This window comes from Lentinula edodes, assembly GCF_021015755.1.
Source record: "Lentinula edodes strain Le(Bin) 0899 ss11 chromosome Unknown C8R40scaffold_59, whole genome shotgun sequence".
Classification (NCBI taxonomy): Eukaryota; Fungi; Basidiomycota; class Agaricomycetes; order Agaricales; family Omphalotaceae; genus Lentinula; species Lentinula edodes.
In genome coordinates this window covers 139,766-157,514 of record NW_025764365.1, presented here as the reverse complement: position 1 = coordinate 157,514, position 17,749 = coordinate 139,766, and the positions used below count along the sequence as shown (strand labels likewise).

The window sequence follows — 17,749 nt, the reverse complement described above, 5'->3', positions numbered from 1 at the left end:
GCCGATTTCCTCGAGGCGAAAATGTGGGTTTTATCTCGAGGTTATGTACAAAAATATGGCAGCAGATATTTTGAAGGGATTGAGCTGAGGTTATATGCTAGTCCAAGTGGCGAAAAAATCCGCGGGAATTTTTCCCCGGTAGCCCGACTTTTTCACATGAGCGCGACTTGTTCACGGTGCGCCCGACTTTTTCTTGTCAGCGCAAATTCTTTTTGTTCAGCACAAAAGAACAATTTGCCACAGAAAATGTAATTTAGACTCCAAGAAGTAGCGTAAAAAATAGTCCCCCGTTGAAAACGTGGGTAGCTTTGTTGAAAACTAAACCTCTCCATGATATATAACTTACGACTGTAAGCTGAATATTTCAAGCCTAAGTAACATTTTCTGTACATTGAATACTATTAAGCTCATTGTAATGAGTCAGGAATGTACTGTGTATAAGCCGGTAGGTTCGATAATGCTAGAAGAGAAAGTGCAATAAAGAGTGACTTGGAGATAGAATCCTTTGTCCGGAATCGCTAGCGCTAACAAGGGTATAAGGGATTGTGAGGGAGTAAGTAGTAAAGCAAGCAATCAGATGAGAACATTCAAAGCCTAAGTCCAGTTGTCCCAACTATCCTCTTCCTCGTCATCATCATCCTCGTCAACTCTGTCCTTACCAGCATCTTGCTCTGAGGATGCAGTCGAGGAGCCAGAACTAGAACTGGAACGTCTAGACTCATCTTTGAGGCTCACTACGTAACTTATAAGTTCCCTTGTCTCACTCTTCCCAGAATCAAATAATTTTACCTTCAACTTTCTTAAAGCCTGGGCTGTCCTCACCCTCATCACCTTCATCACCCTCGTCACCTCTGTCTTCAATTCCAGGGTCTTTCAGGTCACCTGAACAGAAATATATTTAGAGATAGTAAACACCAAAACTGAAGTGAACTGTACCGTGATCATTTACTCCTTCTGAAGATTCTTCTTCATCCTCAGAGTCTGTGAATCTAACCTTGGCACTATTTTCATCCAGGTCAGAAATCTCTATGTACTCCTTAGCTAGAGAAGCTAAACAGGTAAGAAAAGTTCGTGTAATATTCCTAACAATACAACTCACTTTTGGGCCTTTTACTGTTTCTTTCCTCCAAAGCCTCATCATCAACTGAACTACGCTTTCTCTTGAGCTTTTGAGTTGATGAAAGAGCTGCAGGTGATTCAGGCTCCAACTCATTTGAAGATTCTGACGATCCAGAGTCAGAAGCTAGGAAAAATAAAGCCTTTCCCTTCCCTTTCCTATCTTTCTTAGCGGTCTCATCTTGAGCTTTCAATCTCTCCAGAGCTACTACCGGATCTATGGCTTGCTCTCGGGAAAAAATTGTAGCAGTGCGCCACAACCTTTGAGTGGAGGTTGGAATAGTCTCCAGTGTTGCTACGACAGAAATTGAGACTAGGTGGATACTCTATCCAGGAAAATAGGTACCTACCCAAGAAGAGGATCCTGTCGTGAAGGCCGGTCTTTTTACTTTTGAAGCAAAGCTCAAATAGATCACGTCCATTTGGGAACAAAAGCTGGTTCCCGACATGCTCCAGACGCCTCCCCTCCTTGACAAAAAATAGAAGATTCGGCAGAAACTTGTGTTCATCGTTTCTATAGATAGTGGGATGGAAAGGATTGGCTGTCACAGAATTGTCGTCGTCCAGGTGCTCCATGAGTAACGGAAGAGCCTGCCAAAGGTGGGTTATAATATCATCAAACGACATAGACTTCTTGAATGTAAGGCTTGGGTCGTTAAACCTTTGAGATTGGGCACCTAGGCCTGATTGAACCAGCTCGTTATAGAAACGGGGACTCATTTTCAAGCCAGAAGAACCTCCTTTGAGCGCAAAACATTGATCATCAAGAGCTAGCTTATTCCGATTTCTCTGTACAACAAATGACTAAATAAACAGTTTAAGAGTAATTGGGACTTACGGTTAACTGAACGCCCACGGGAATAACGTACAAAGCCCCCACTTGAAATGTATTTTCATTCTCGTCATCTTCCTATGAGGGTAAAGGTAAGAATAGCAACCAAAGTAAAAAGAAGGGTAAATATTACTTCTTTAGCTTTAGCCTGTGTGTTTCTTCTATTCTTTAAACCGTCAGAAGCCTCTTGAGCACTTTCCAGCATTGATTTGATTACAACGCTGTTAGGCCGGACAGATCGTTGTATGTCTGTAGCAGCGTTCAAGATTCTTTCAGTTTTTGAGCTGTTGCGCTCAGCCTTGGCGGGCTGAGAGATCTGGGAAGGAGGAGGTGGCTGCAAATGAGAGGGAAGGGGCTCCGAGCGTTGAGAAGGTTTAGAAGAACGGGATAAATTAGAAGCATGAGAGGAACGGGAGGAACGGGAAGAACGAGTGTAAATAGACTTTTGAAGTTTCTGTTTCGCAGTAACCTTTTTTGTCCGGTCTGCTAAGGTGCTCATAGTGGATAGAAATTGAGCCTACTTTCCAACTTCTAGCGATTTGTTGATTTGTGCGTGACACAAGTGGGCGGCAACTTAAGCGCCAACCTCCTTCCTCCAAAAGGAAACCTTTCGCGACTGCGTAAGTAGGATTAAGTAGCGGAAAACAGTAAGTGATTCATAATATGTAAATACTGTCCCCACTGTATAGCCCTAGGCATCCAGATAGAATGAGGAAGATCAATACGAAGCTCTTTTCTACCGCGCTTGCCAGTTTTGATAAATTCAAAAGCAGGATACTCGCCATTTTCCCATTCTTCTGCCCTCAGATGATAATTGGCAGGTATTACATTACTGCGATCAAACTCTTCAATAGCTTCACAAAATAGCTGCAACTTTTCTGGTTGGTGCGTGAAAGGTGATTGGTGTTTTGGGGTGGGAACTGGACAGTGTCGGTAATGAGTGGCCTGCTCTTGACGTATCTGTTCAATTACAGATATTTCCGCTTCTTTACCTGCTCCAGAGGAAGCCGGGGGGTTATATCGTCCATGTTTCAGCTCTCCGTAAAAGCGTAAATCCTAGTAACCTAAGTTTGAGTAGGTGAAAGTGGAAGGTTATAATTTACTGACGTTGGGAGTTTGGTAGTGCCCGTGACCAGAAATTGGGTGAGAGTTCCAAGTACTGACAAACTTCTGACAGTCTTCATTGATTAGAGGTAGGAAAAGGGTTTGAAGAAGCCATATATGAGTAGGATCTTCTCTTTTGAGACCGTGAAGGCGCTCAAGACGTAAAAAGAAAGCTTTCCACTGACGAGCGAACTGGGAACCTACTTCAGGCCAAAGTCGCTCTATTTTGGTATTATGTGTAGAAGATCCCCACATAGCGCTAGCCCTGTTTGGCCCTCGAAGAAATACCATAAGTGTGGCGACTTCAATATTCTCTCCTCCCCTATCTAGTCTGACCCGCGAGGGAACTCCATATTTCTTAGCTGCTTCTGTGAAGAGATTCAAAACAGTGCTAGCCTTATTGTTCGAACTAGCTTGCAAGCCTACAACCTGAAGGTAGAGAGCGTAAAGAAGGAACAATAAAAGAACAGAAAACTACACATACCGTTCGGCTATAACCATCTACTATGCCATGTATAACTATACCCCAGAAAATAAGCTTATGGTGACCATCCAGATGCCATAACGCATGAGGTCGGGGAACTTTATAAAGTCCACGTGAAATCGTAAGTCTTCGTCGGAGCCGTGAGCCCAGGCGATCCACTCTTTTCAGGGAGTCCTTGACCCGCTGACGCTGAAGCCTATAACCTTTTTGTCGTAGGAAGCCCATAACATATCCAAGACCAGATGCAGGGTTTGTTTCCTTGAAACGTTTGGTTAATTTGTCCAAGTCTGCGTTAGTTATAGGGCAGAATCTATAGTCAATGCCGTTCTCCTTCAGACGGGTGCGGAGTGTCTGTCTATGGATACCAAGACAACTTGCTAGCTTGGTAAGAGTAACCCTCCTTGCGCCATTAGTAGCCTCCTGTAGAAGTCTAGGAGCAATCAATTTCCTGGGCCTGCCCCGTCTTCCTGTTTTGGCCAAGAATACTGGTTCTGAATAAGATACACTAGTTTGCTCCCTGCCAGAAGGTATTAGAACTTGACCTTGACAAACACAGAAAAATCTAATTTACCGCCCGAAAGCAGCCTCTTCCGCTTCTGCCAGTCGTCTCAACAGTTTTCCAAACTGTTGGCTGACACCCTTAATCCAGTCTAAAGACAGCCCCTCTTCATCTGCGCAGTTCTCCATATCTAGCAAGAGGGGAATAGCTTCTTGATGAATCGCATTTTTGTGAAAAATACTGCGGTGTGCATCTAAGCTGCCTGCAGAAAGTGAGGTGGAAGCTGGAGAATAAAGGTGTTCCAGAAGAGAGGCGGCATGATACACCTGAGGAGAATAAGGAAGTTCTCGATGAGGTAGCGGATTCAGCTTCATAGGAGTTGACAGTAGAATTGGGCGTCTAACAATCCCTGGCTAAATTGAATCTGGGTAAAAAGTGTATTTATTTATTACAATACGAAATCGTTGTGAACCCAGCCGTTTCCGTCTCTCTTGTAGGATTCCCCATCTTTATCTGAATGTAATACTAGAGAAGATCTGATTCCTTGATAATGAAGATTGAAATGTGTGTAGCGTCTTGAAGGAAAAGCCACAAAGTCCCCGTTAAACATTTCCAGCACCAACTTTGGCTCAAAAAAACACAATTCCCCGCCTGAGCAACTACTGATCACTAAAACTATACAACCTTTTTGATCTTGCTGATCTTTATGAGCCAAGGTGGCGCAGTTGAGATTGATCACAATACTTCTGAAAGGGCGCCCTGGAGTGGAATCGTAAAGGGGAACGATGTCAATTTCCCCAGCCAAACCTTGGAAGAAATCTGGTAGTCGGGTAATAGTCTGACGAAAAATTTAGTAAACAGTTCCTACGCACGTAAATCCTTTTTTTACCTTGCTGGCTATGTATTCCAGAGTATCTTCCAGAGCAATACACAAAAGCTCGTAAGGTTCTGGATACCTTCTCATATCAGCTGAAGCGTATACGTGAAACTGAGACGTGTTGGTTTTTTTTTCTTCCGTTCTTCTAAGCAAATGGGGATGGATATCTGTTGGCGCATTTTTGCCCTATATAACCCTTAGCTCAGATTCTGAAATAAGAAAACTCCGAAAGCTTACATTAACCCCGTATTTAGCGTGGTAGGAAAAATGTAGAGCAGTGAAAGCAGTATTGGAGGAAGAATCCGTAGTCTTCAAATCCATGCCAAACATAGACAAGCTGGCTGTTTGACACCAGGCCTTTAGAGAATTGAACAGATTGGTCCGGACTTCTGAACTGAGAGTCCCATCGATGTGGAAAATCAATTTGCCGTCCTGATCCCGCAGGTTAATCTCTCTCCTATATAAGCACAGAGCAGAAACTTAGCACTAATAATACGGAGAATGAATTTATCTTACCCTGCAATAATATGTTGAGGGACTTTTAGCCATTTCTGATTTTTTCTAATCTTTCCCGTAACCTGGTCGTATCTATCCTTCAGCTGGAGGGAAGTTAGATAATGATCCAAGAAGCGGGTAATAAGAACAAACTTTTTCTGCCAACTCTTCTGTATTTCCAGGACTAATAGCTTTCGAAGCTGCTGCGCGTTTTTCTTCTGTCCAAGTTTTACGTGAAGATATTTTAGCTGGAAACGGGTTACTCTTTCCAATCGAATCTTCTCTGAACCAACTCTTCAATTGAAGGATATTACCCTCCTCAGGACTCCCTCCGTAGGAGCTAGCAAACTGATTATCTGATGTGGAAAATCCTTCTCCCCTCTCCTGATAGTCGAAATCTAGTCCAGGTTCCCAGGCGTCCAAGTCTTGGTCCATGTCTTCAACCCCAGATGACTGGGTAAGGTATCGGTTCCCAAGGTTGTTAAAAGAAATAGGATTGTCTCCTTCCTCTGGTGCAAAAGATAAAACTGGTTCCCATATTTCTTCTTTACGCGCGAGATTGAATGAGGCCCTGAAAAATTAAAAGATTACTGTTAGCGTATTGAGGGAAAACAATGAAACCACCTTTGGTGAAAGCTATCAAAATACCGATCACAGCCTCTTTTTCAATTAATTAAAATTTAAATTAAAAAAATTCATTCTAAATAATGACACAATCACAATCAAAATCACAATCACAATCACAATCACAATTTAAACAAATACAAAATACATATCCAGAATTATATCTGACTGCATTTGAAATCAGCAATAATAATCAGAAGTCTGATGACAACAACAATTGTCTATCCCGAGATAATTTATATGAAGCAGATTTGACTTGTCCAATGTAAGTTGCACTGTGAATCTACTATATCAATGATTTATGAATATTTCAATTATATACAGCTGCCAAGACATATTGAAAGTATTATTCTGTTCTGAATGAACAATTCTTTGACATGTATTATAGTATTTCAGCTCAAATACTCAATCCTTGTGGCCACACAGTTTGTGGTCCTTGTGCAGAATCAATGGCTATTTGATCAAGCAAGTTTCAGTATTATTTCCCTTATTATTCATCAGATTAATGTTTGATACTGACAGGATTCAGAAAGTTGTCCTAACTGCCGAAGAAAAACCAACTATCTGCGGCCTCTTATTAAAAATATCACAGTGAATAACTTTGTTGAAAGCTATATCCAAATCCGTGCTCTTGGTGGTGATAAAGATTGGCAAACTAATGGGAGCAAGCTTGTTGAATGGCTTGAAAGAAGAAGGTAGATTATGGACTTCACTGATATAATGTTTGACATGTAACAATCAACATTTAGGCAATGGGAAGCAGTATCTGAGTAAATGCAGTACTCTATACATAGATACAGTATAAATAGGCCAAGCTTTTGAAATGTATCGGAATTCCATTTACAAAAGCTGTATGTTTGCCAAAAGAAAGATTCTGCCTAGAGAACACTTGCCACTAATAGCTGAGAGCAAAATTTTTAGATTGGCTCGAGTGATTTGACACGTATGCCTGGCATGGACCTTTCTATGTATGGAACATTGCACCCATTCAGGTTCTCCTCCCACCCCATTGTCTTTTGCCTGCTGTTCCCAAAAATGCTAGTTCCGCCTGTTGCTGCAAACATTCGAACTTTTGGTAATATGCATTAGGTGGTGGAGATCCTCCTTAGCCGGTGTACACTCTTTGTCATTAGATTGTTGCATTATTGCAGTTCTAGGCAGGAGTAAGCACGTTTCGACCTTGTATGACATCGTGATTCATATGTTGATGAAAGGCAAGCCAGGAGGTCAGCAGGATCCCGGTGCTAACCTCAAGTATTTAAAACCGTCTGGCCAGCGACATAGTTTTTCACGACTTTATCGTCATGATCCTCCAGGAAATATTCGACATGTGCATGGACTGGCTCGAAGCATGGCATTGTTTTTTATCGCTGAAGACTTGCATCTTGGTGTGCAGCTGATTCGAGCTCAGTACCAATTTTCGCTATCTGTCTATCGACTTTCGTTTTCGCAAATCACTGTCGGAGTTGATCAGCCAAGATATATTTGCGAAGCTTCCTATCATATTATATGTGCAAGTGGTATCTCTCTGACTTCAATGCTCTTTAGGCTAACAGGCAGATTGCGTGAGTCCATACCAGTGCCTGTCAAATGTCCCATTCAACAATCTGGCGCAGTTTCATATGAACTTTGCTTACTTGTTTCTGACAGAAAATTATCTCTGGCGAATATCTCGTGTTATTGAGCTCCTTCAAGACAATTCTCGTTGGGAAATTTTATCCTTGCGGTATCTTGCCATCGATGTCCTTTCCGGAGGAAGAAGTTTAGAGGATGCCAACTAAAGTAGCAACAACGAGCAAAATGAGAACATTAATTCCGACAACCTCCACCGGCTCTTTCTTCATACTTTTCGGCCAAGGCAATTCCGGTCGTTTCTCTGGCTCTCCCGGTCGCAATAAGATCTTGAGCCGTTTTTTCACATCATCCATGAGGTCCTTCGCTGCATTTGAGTCATCGAGAAAATCTTTTCGAATGATGAATTGGAAGGGAGTTGACGGATTGTGGCCGGTCAAAACGTTTTTGTTACAATAAAGATTATTATTCGGTGAAGAAGTGGTACCATCGGTCGAAAAGTGGGAAGAACGAGAACTAGAATTGGAGTTGGGAGATGACGCCGTAGAGAAGCTTTGCTGGTGATCCAACAAGGCGGCAACAAAAATCTCGGCAGATGCGATAACACGTCGTTCCGAGGAGGTGAAAATTTGAGATTGAACGTGAGAGAATAAACATGAAGGGATTTGTATGTACACACGGTGACGTTCTGCAAGACCTCCCTATCTGTAACATCGTTTGACTGCTAAACACACATTAAGGTGAAAAAAAAACATATTCATGATTGAAATATCCTTCTTCGTATTTTCGCTCAAGTCTCGTCGTTGATACCGGGCTGCATGGGTAAACTAGGGAAGCTAAGCGCATCTCACAGGTGATGGAAGCACAACGATAATACCTCTCCTCCCCATTTAAAGACCAGCGTGAGTTTCGTGAGGGATCTAGCGTGACCAGCTTGCTTTTTCGAGTAGACGGGCTTCAACTGTGCTTTGGTACCCGGTAAGTCTATCTTGCTAAATAAAGCGCTGTTCAACTGGGTCAACTTCGCCAATTCCTCGCCACTTGCACTGAGACTCTTCGATTCTTCCACAGCACTAGCTATCTTGGTGAGTTGTTCTTTTTCTCGGAAGATAATCTCTTCCGTTTCGCCGTTGAGAAGTTTCACGAATAGCTGAGTCCAAGCTTCACCAATGGGAAAGTTGCTGGAGGAATGTCAGGATTCAGTGAGAGTAAATAGCAGGTATTACTTGCAATTTGAGCTTCTGTTTCGGGGTTCTATCAGCATGTCTAAATACTGTGACATTCGCCTCGAGGAGCCAGGTAGGCGCTTGCTCGGGGGTATTTTCGGTACCTGGGAGCGCGCGGTTAGGGGACGATGATACCTGCATGCATAACGATGCGAGGATTTCCGCCGCTCTATCTAAAATGAACATACCAGAGTAAGATAAAGCGACGGTTTACAAAGATCTGGACTGCACACAAATAAGCATGCTTAGCCCATGCGAATTGAATCGGCTGCACATACGCACCATAGTACGACTCGTTTCTCTTCACAAAACTCCACCCATTTACATCAATGACCTGACTTTTGTGACCGTTGTCACACCTAAGCATGTCATAACCACAAACGCGTTGACCAAAACCTTCACATATTATGCCGTCTCCTCATCGGTCAGGCGGGTGATGAATCTGTCCAGACGTTGAAGTTTCACTGACGGGATTGGCACGTGCAACCTGACATACCGAATTTCCTTTCCCTCTGTATTTCTCCTTACTACGCCGTCGATCACAGGCGATTTTCGAGTTTCAGCATGGGTATAGTCTTTGCCGACAGTGTAAACTTTGATGTCCTCCGAATTGTCAACATCAATGAACTGTTCGTAAATATACGATCCGTCCAATTTTGGATGGTTCAGGCTTGGATCCAACTCGCTGGATTTGTTACCAACCTGCAGAATGCGGTCGATGTCAAATTCAGAAAACACGACAGCACGTACCTTGCGAAATAAGCGCATACCACCACCGCCTCGGAAGTGAATGTAGACGTTGTGGTCTTCACCACTCACGGGTTTTTCGACAAAAGGTTTTTCTAATACATTACCATTAATGATGATGGCATCTCCGTCTTCTCTAAGGGCAACTTCCGGAGTGACTTTGTATCCACCGAGTACTATGCCTAACTTCGACTTGTTGAAGTCTCGCAATGTATCATCAATCTTTGGGCCACCGTCTCGGCATACTTCAACGCGTTTGGGTGTAGGAACTTTGAGATGATCAAGAACAGTTGCGACCAATCTGCGGTTCATAATAACGCTTGTGGTATCAGGTCGTTGATGCAAAAAGGATTTCGAAGTTTGACATAGGATACGGCCTTGTCAAGAGGAAAATCAGTCAAAAAGAAAGAAATGAGGATATCGCAGCGAGGCCAATTCTCGACATCTATAACGGACAAAATGAATGTAGATTGTTGAATGAGTATAAAGTCGCTTACCTTCGTCCAGAATTACTTTATCTCGAAAAACCTTGACTTCAATAGTGCCTCTGGATCTTTCCACAATTCGTATCAGAATCTCCCTCATGGCCCGGGATCTTGCTTTGACATCCATGGCACATACAACCAAAATGACAGGTGCAACAGGTTGTGAAGGTCCAATTTCCTGGAAAGCATCGTGTGATCCGATAGAGTAAGGAGAAGAGGAGGGAGTTATAAGTGAGCTGGAACGAGGGGATGGTCGCTCTGAAGATGAGGTCAAGAAATTCGAAATTCGGGATGCGCGGATAAGCTGACAAATTATCTTCGGTTACACACGTGGAAACAGCAAATTTGCCAAACATGGTATATATAATATAGAACCAATTAACCGTTTAAAAATGATACTGTCACTGATGACATGACTCTCGTAAATCTCCTATTGGTCGCTTTCTCGCACAATTGCCTCGTCGTCGATCTTGTACGTAGCAACTAACAGTTTCGCCCTTTTGTTTTTGTGTTACTAATATTCTCTAATAACTTATCAATCAAGTCATGGCCGAGGGTATAACTCCAAGTTTGTATAAACCCGACCGACAATGACCGGAAGAACCTCTAAATCATTCTATCGACATTCAGAATCCAGAGTGAGCTCTACACAAGGTGAACGAGTCACTGTCGTCCATATATCCAACCCTTCACTGCAGCAGGTAAATGGCCTTTCGTGAACCCTTTCATACCCTTCTTACTGTCCTCTAGCTGTGTGCAGACAATTGCGAGCATTCTAGCGGAACTTTCTCCTCCGCCCTTCTTAGTGGAGACTTCCATTGTTCTGCAGTCTGTTAAGGTGTATCATGACCCGAGATTGTCGGCCGCTGTAATACAAAATACTTGACTCACTGGGCCTTTGACCTCGTATCTGACTCCAGCTCAGATCTCTCCGTGACATTCAATAAACGACCATCGCTACTTCCAGGGAAGAATACAAAATATATTCAAAATTGCAGGCTTTGTCAGGAAGAAGAGTCCGGACAAGAAAAATCCTCTCATCATTTATTGCCAGGTGCACCTCCTGCGGAGCTCTCTTCAACCCAAGACATTGGAGGTCCCTTCAAGGTGACCTTGTCAATAGCAGGCATGACTTGCGCTTCTTGCAGCAACACCATTACCAACACTGCCAAAGACCTTCCTGGGGTCATTGATTTAGTCGTGAGCTTGCTCGATCATTCAGCCTCTGCGGTCGTGGAAAGCGAAGATGTTGCTCGCGAACTCACTTCAGTGATTGACGATTGCGGCTTTGAGGCTACTGTCATGAACATCCAATCTATAAAGAAGTTAGTGACATCTAGTACCGAAACGAATCGGACCGTTTCCCTCAAAGTGGACGGCATGCACTGCCAGTGAGTTCTTTATTATTTTGAATGTTTCACATTCTGAATTTTTAGCAGGCATTGTCCGCCCAAGATAGCTGCCGCAATAGAACGGATGGGGTCCATCACCATCGTGAAACCAAATCAAAGTCATAATGACCCAATTTTGACGATATCATACCGTCCAACCCTTCCGTCTTTTACTATTCGCCATATCTTACAACACATACGTTTTTCGTGCCCCGAATTCCAGGTCAGCATACACCATGCACCCACTATTGAAGATGTTTCGCGTAATATACAGCGGCGTGAGCAACAAAACCTTCTCCTTTGGCTGTTATTTACGGTTATTTACGGTCATTGTCGCCATTCCGACCTTTATCATCGGGATCGTTTAGATGTCACTTGTCCCCGATGGAGATTCCAACAAGGCTTTTTTCATGAAACCTATGTGGACGGGGAACACATCTCGCGCTCAGTGGGCACTATTCTTTCTAGCTACCCCGGTCATGTTCTATAGTGCTGCAATTTTTCATCGAAGGAGTATGAAACAGATTCATGCGCTGTGGAAGTGGGGGAGCACAGTTCCTATCCTCAAACATTTAACGAAATTCGGCAGTATGAACCTCTTGGTTTCTTCTGGAGTCTCTGTTGCCTATTTCTCTTCTATCGCTCTTTTTGCCTTGGCTGCAGTTCAGCCAATATCCCCAGATGGTCAAGGAGACCAGTCTACTTATTTTGATTCAGTGGTTCTTTTGACTATGTTCTTGCTGATCGGTGTGCACCGATTATCATGATCTTTGTTTTGTCTGGACCACTCATGATGAACTCCTAGGTCGATATCTGGAATCCTATAGTAAGGCTCGCACTGCGGACGCTATCAGTTCCTTTGCCTTGTTGAAACCGGTAGAAGCATATTTACTTACTGCCTCTGACGAATGGTCCGGCTCTTCTGTATCGTCTTCCGAGGGACTGACAGCTGTTCCCATGACAGCGAAAGGAGCAGTAGCGTTCAAGATTGAGAATATCCCTGCGGATATGCTGGAGCTTGGGGACATAGTACGTGTTTCCCATGGTTCTTCGCCGCCTGCGGATGGTATGATGGTCTCTGGAACGTCTGGGATTTTTGACGAAAGTTCATTGACCGGAGAATCCGAACCTGTTAGGAAAGAAAATGGCGATATAGTTTATGTGGGCACTATCAATCGTGGCGACGTCGTTCATGTTTCTGTAGTGGATATTAGTGGTACCACGATGTGCGTCATTCAGTTTTGCTTTCCTATCAGCACTAACGTTCGATAGGTTGGATAATATAATGGAGGTTGTGCGCGGAGGTCAAACCCGACGTGCACCCATGGAACGCATCGCCGACATTGTCACGAATTATTTTATTCCAGTGGTGACCCTGTTGGCTATAAGCACCTGGATCATTTGGCTTGCCCTTGGAGAGTCAGGAAAACTCTCTGCAGATGTTCTGGGTAATCTGTCAGGAGGTTGGCGTAAGTACTTATATGCTGTCCGATAATTATAATCCCTGACACCTACCATGAATATAGCTGTTTGGTCAGTCGAATTCGCAATTGCCGTCTTTGTTGTTGCATGTCACTGCGGTATAGATCTTGCTGCGCCCACTGCGATCTTAGTGGGATCCGGCCTTGCAGCAAAATATGGTCTTCTGGTCCGGGGCGGATGCAAAGCGTTTCAAGAAGCTTCTAGATTGGACATTGTAGTCTTTGACAAAATGGGCACCCATCACCACTGGAAAGGTTCAGGTTTCAGATGTGAAGTATGTTACGAACAGCTCGTGGAACGAAGAAATGATCCTCGGAATCATAGACGAAATGGAAAGTACGAGTTCCCATCCGTTAGCTATTGCCATTCGAGAATTTCGCGCAGCTCATACAACTCATCCGCAAAATGGAAGTTCTTTTCGGGTAACTGTGGGGAGAGGGTTGTTCGCTTCCTTCCAATCACTTTCTTGTTCAGTCGTCATTGGAAATGAATACTGGATGCAAGGGAATAGTGTGCAATTAGCCTAGAGCTTCGGGACCTCACTGACTCATGGAAAAATGAAGCAAAGAGTATAGTTTTTGTCGCAGCGCAACGTGACGCTCAGTGGGAAGTATTAGCCATCTTTGGAGTGGCCGATCTCATTAGGCCTGAAGCATCCAATGTAATTTCATTGCTTACAAAAGCTGGAATCGAAACATGGATGATCTCGGAGACAACGAGAAGACTGCCTAGGCTGTTGCGGCTGCTGTTGGAATACCATCCTCTAATGTCATCGCCAGAGTTCTTCCTCAGGAGAAGGTCAGTTCGCTCTTCAATCAGATACACTTAAACACTGACTGCTGCGACTCAGGCTCAAAGGATACAATGGTTACAAAGACGACGTCCTGTTTTACCCTTCACAGGCACTGAAATGCCTAGCAATCACTTCGTAGTCGGGATGGTTGGAGATGGGATAAACGACGCGCCGGTTAGTTCTCAGTGTGTAGAGTCCCATGAGCCGCAATGCTGATCTGTATCCTTAGGCCCTCACCTCTGCGGACGTAGGAATTGCAATAGGTTCTGGAAGTATGTTTCTTCTTTGCTTATTTTCTGCGTAAGCTTGTAACAAGGCCTGTAGGCGATGTTGCTATCTCTAGCGCCAGTTTCATCTTGCTCTCCGCAGATTTGAATGATTTGCTCAACCTTATCGATCTTTCTATGGCTGTGATAAGAAGGATAAAGTTCAATTTCGTGAGTCGATACTTCTGTGAGATTTGACAGAAAGATATCTTACCTTCTACTTAGTTATGGGCGGCGATATATAATATAGCTGCGATACTCATTGCAGCGGGCGTCATTTATCCTGCTGGCCGTGTGCGCCTTGATACAGTATGGGCCTCTCTTGCAATGGCGTTGTCGTACGTGCCAAATCTTTCAAATGAGATGGATTCGACACTCACCACAGGCAATGCCCTACAGTTTGGTTTCTGTCATTTCCAGTTCTTTGTTATTGAAGTTGTATAAACCTCCGAAGAAGACCTAAAGGTTTGACACCACATACAACCCCGTTCTGTACCACATCATTTCACACAAATTGCGTAAATCTACGTTCGATAAGTGATGTACGTTGTTAGTAAATCAGTACGATTGGACATGTTAGGCTGTGATGAGAACAAGTACGGCAAGACACAGAAGAAAATATATATAAAGCAAATTACACACAACCCAACAGAAAACAAAACCCGTTTGAACGGAAGAAACAATGCCAACACCAAAGCTCAATAGGAACCATCCCACTTCAGTGAGAAGGTAACACTCCGGCATAGAAATTGATGCGGTAAGCAGCGGTAGGTGTTATAACCAAAGCTTTTTGAAAATAACGTTAGCGTTCGGAAAGCCTGCCAGTACAGATAGTACAACGTCAAAGGTATCCTGAAACCCGTTCATCAACACAATACTACAAACAACCATAGACTACCTTTTGAACTGCCTTTTGAAACAGTTAACTCAGAGGCCGAAAGTGATGCGGTGAGCCTACCTTAAGCCCGATGTGGAACGGGAACTGTGACACTGTCTCTATCAAACCCTAGCGGGAAAGATGATAGATCACTGGTGATAGCCAATGTATCAAGACTTGCGCGCTGGCGTCCACTGAAAGCCGAAGGGGCCGTCGAATCCCTGGAGTTACCAGTGTCTATCTGAAAAGGGAAAGACTCCAAACCAGTGGAGACTGTAGAGAGCTGAGAGCCAGTGGACAAGCCCAGCGTCTTCCGGTTTGGAGTGGGCAGTACAGCATTGGAGTCCAACTTCGAGTCGAACGTCGTAGCTTGGAAGTTCTGGGAGCTCATTGGTGAAGGAGGAGATACATTGAACGCCTGTTGCGCAAACGGTGAAAGGGGCGGCGACCTAGCCGGCCGATTTGAAATGGGCGACGGAAGAACAAAAGGGAATGATTCGAGGATAGAGTCTGATTTAGCAGACATAGCTGATGATGCAGATATTCTCCTACTCTGAATCCCACCGTGTGCTTGCGCCTGCGCTTGAGCATGAGCAAGCGCTCGTTGCTGTTGTTCTTCAAAGGTGTCTAGCTCAGTAGTAGCGGTGGAAGGGTTCACAAGCTTGCCCATAGTGGTACGGGTTCTAGGAGTTAATACACCCGATTCACTGCTTAGTTGACTTAGACCGAGGTTGACACGAGTAGCGTTAGCGATATCGATGACCGAACCTGTTTGCGTACTGACACTAGAAGGACGACTGCCATCGTCACCTGTAGACCAAGGAAGTCGAGGTCCAGTTTCTGCCCAATCCGTACCTGTATTGAAAGCAGGAGAGGGTTCGCCAAAGGTTGTATGAGAAGCTGCTGGTGAAGAAGCCAGTGTGGTACGGGTTGAGTGCCTATCACTAAACAGATTTCCGCCTTCCTCTGACGTTGAGACAGATGCTGCATCGAAGTTGAGATCAGCCGGCCCGAAAGATGATGCAGCCAACGGTGATCTGACTGCGGGTTTCGAGGTAGATGCAGAAGGCTTTAGTCGTTCAGCACTTGTCGGGGAATGTCCGAGGGCATTGACCATTTCAGCTTTGACGACCCCAAGAACTTGACGTACAGCGCCCTTGTTGGGAGTCATGATCATAGGTGCTTCGTTAAGAAAGTCACTTGAATAGCTAGCGCTCGACATGGTTGATACATCCGAACACGTGGACATTGGATAATTCCCTATTTACTTTAGCGAATCATGAGACACATTTATATGATCCAGATTAAGGTCAACTTCCGGAGTGCAAGCAGGACGCGTAGGCGATGGAGATCGAGAGGTTTCCGTCTCAGACAAAACTGCAGAGTGGTGCAGGGAATCGGAAGTAACAAGGGCGATAGGAATAACGTTGGTTCCTTCCGTGCCGGTAGTTTGAATGGAATGGTTATCCTCAAAGGGATTAGAGCGCATTGAGGTTCTCTGAGTGTTGGTCCCAGTGGTGTGATTAGATGAGGATTGTGATTCTGGATCGAGGTTGATGGTTGTGTTTGAAGAAGTGGAATACACACGAACAGTATTCAGCTCTGTAGCAGGCGCAGACGTAGAGGAGTGATGTTTCTCCGTAGGATCGAGACGATTCAAAACGTCATCTGCAGATGCGGGAACATCTTTGACCTCTACCGTAGGAGCGGTGCTGCGGAAGCGCGGACTGCGGCGATATCAGAAAAAGAGTACAAAAACTATAGCAAGGGCGGCCTCGATGATTGCTTTATCGAGGTCATGTTCAGGAAAGTACTGTTCGAGTTTCTCGTACATGTCTTCAGGAGGTGGACGTGAAGCCCACCATCCCTCAGAAAGTACTGTTCGAGTTTCTCGTACATGTCTTCAGGAGGTGGACGTGGAGCCCACCATCCCTCAGAATCTGAGCCCGTAAGGAAGGTGCTTTGCTTTGCATTTTTGAATTTCTTTCCCCCCCTTGTACTTGACTCTTTCGTAACATCAGTAATCGACGGCAGCCGATGGGGTGTAACAGTGGAGGAGGTTTGAAGAGCTCCATTAACTGCAAGCCTGTTCGAATCAGGCATTGAACCAGGCGCACTTGAAACTGATACTGCTTTGACAACACCTGTGATATTCTCGATCTGCACAGTTAGTGGAGGCCGTTTCGACGAGAATGATGACATCACATTCAAATCCTGCAGATCGGGGACCGGATGCACTGGTCCAAGTGGTTTTATTGCACAACTCATCGGAGTCAGAGCCGTCGATCGTGCCTGTAGACAAAATTGTCACGGAAGACGCATCATATGTGCCTACTGCGGACAAATTGAACTTTTCGTTTGGGAACACATGGAACGAACGTAAAGAAGATGGTTGACTGGGAATTGTCGATGTAGACGTTGTTGCTGATACGGATTTCGATACAACGGGGGAAGAGGAAGACAAAGTGGGCGACGCAGAAGTAGGAATCGACCTTGGACGGGATATCGAGGTGGTAGAGGTCGATCAAGCGGAAGAAGGATCCCGAAAGTTGTCTTAGGAGAGGCATCAGTGTGGCCTCTCCGTTTGATGAATTTCCAATTCTGTTCATTTCATCGAACAAGTTTGTCAGCCAAGGATGATCATCTTTCGTTAGAGTTGCGTCGCTTTCACCACTGCTGTTATCATTCATCATGCCAGTATCCGAAGAAAAAGAAGCAAGCCCATCAAACAATCGCTTCGAGAACGACCGTGGACTATGCGGACTAGTAGGACTTCGTGAAGGTGTCCGTGTCCGTGTCTGGCTTTCGAAACGTTTTGTGGATCTCGTATATCCAGTGGTGGAGAACGTTGGCCTATGACAAGGCCACATAGAGGAAGC

The 17,749-nt window shown here is 44.5% G+C and overlaps 7 protein-coding genes across 7 annotated transcripts; 2 read left to right on the top strand and 5 right to left on the bottom strand.

The window, feature by feature from the left end:
• Nucleotides 1-419: 419 nt before the first annotated feature.
• On the bottom strand, nt 420-2,153 carry C8R40DRAFT_1268805 (uncharacterized protein; the record flags this gene model as incomplete). The annotated part of the gene is made up of 7 exons (XM_046234010.1): nt 420-734; nt 790-882; nt 937-1,050; nt 1,100-1,411; nt 1,467-1,905; nt 1,955-2,026; nt 2,082-2,153. The coding sequence occupies 7 exons, from the start codon at nt 2,151-2,153 to the stop codon at nt 595-597; spliced, it is 1,242 nt and encodes a 413-aa protein (XP_046080208.1). The 3' UTR covers nt 420-594.
• A 2,330-nt stretch (nt 2,154-4,483) lies between these two features.
• C8R40DRAFT_1060218 (uncharacterized protein) lies at nt 4,484-5,233 on the bottom strand (the record flags this gene model as incomplete). The annotated part of the gene is made up of 3 exons (XM_046225333.1): nt 4,484-4,873; nt 4,925-5,098; nt 5,150-5,233. The coding sequence occupies 3 exons, from the start codon at nt 5,231-5,233 to the stop codon at nt 4,484-4,486; spliced, it is 648 nt and encodes a 215-aa protein (XP_046080207.1).
• A 1,323-nt stretch (nt 5,234-6,556) lies between these two features.
• On the top strand, nt 6,557-6,730 carry C8R40DRAFT_1060199 (uncharacterized protein; the record flags this gene model as incomplete). Its single annotated transcript, XM_046225331.1, has 1 exon — nt 6,557-6,730. A coding segment is annotated over one exon (174 nt), but the record flags the coding sequence as incomplete, so codon positions are not given.
• A 1,094-nt stretch (nt 6,731-7,824) lies between these two features.
• Nucleotides 7,825-10,417, bottom strand: C8R40DRAFT_1132081 (histidine phosphatase superfamily-domain-containing protein; the record flags this gene model as incomplete). The annotated part of the gene is made up of 12 exons (XM_046229225.1): nt 7,825-8,190; nt 8,283-8,304; nt 8,357-8,430; nt 8,481-8,753; nt 8,830-9,002; nt 9,112-9,243; nt 9,282-9,510; nt 9,532-9,845; nt 9,874-9,877; nt 9,942-10,021; nt 10,074-10,297; nt 10,392-10,417. Coding segments are annotated over 12 exons (1,917 nt in total), but the record flags the coding sequence as incomplete, so codon positions are not given.
• Nucleotides 10,418-10,651: 234 nt separating this feature from the next.
• On the top strand, nt 10,652-14,456 carry C8R40DRAFT_1177078 (E1-E2 ATPase-domain-containing protein; the record flags this gene model as incomplete). The annotated part of the gene is made up of 16 exons (XM_046232622.1): nt 10,652-10,762; nt 10,822-10,919; nt 10,982-11,452; nt 11,501-11,768; nt 11,821-12,199; nt 12,258-12,678; nt 12,725-12,921; nt 12,979-13,100; nt 13,153-13,444; nt 13,498-13,595; nt 13,667-13,732; nt 13,785-13,901; nt 13,957-13,999; nt 14,052-14,164; nt 14,219-14,331; nt 14,393-14,456. The coding sequence occupies 16 exons, from the start codon at nt 10,652-10,654 to the stop codon at nt 14,454-14,456; spliced, it is 2,973 nt and encodes a 990-aa protein (XP_046080204.1).
• A 364-nt stretch (nt 14,457-14,820) lies between these two features.
• C8R40DRAFT_1217950 (uncharacterized protein) lies at nt 14,821-16,608 on the bottom strand. The gene is made up of 2 exons (XM_046233244.1): nt 14,952-16,608; nt 14,821-14,903 (listed from the first exon to the last, which is right to left on the bottom strand). Exon 1 carries the CDS (start codon nt 16,117-16,119, stop codon nt 14,953-14,955), a length of 1,167 nt encoding a protein of 388 aa, XP_046080202.1. The 5' UTR covers nt 16,120-16,608; the 3' UTR covers nt 14,821-14,903; nt 14,952.
• On the bottom strand, nt 16,135-16,422 carry C8R40DRAFT_1060169 (uncharacterized protein; the record flags this gene model as incomplete). Its single annotated transcript, XM_046225329.1, has 1 exon — nt 16,135-16,422. A coding segment is annotated over one exon (288 nt), but the record flags the coding sequence as incomplete, so codon positions are not given.
• Nucleotides 16,609-17,749: the final 1,141 nt, after the last annotated feature.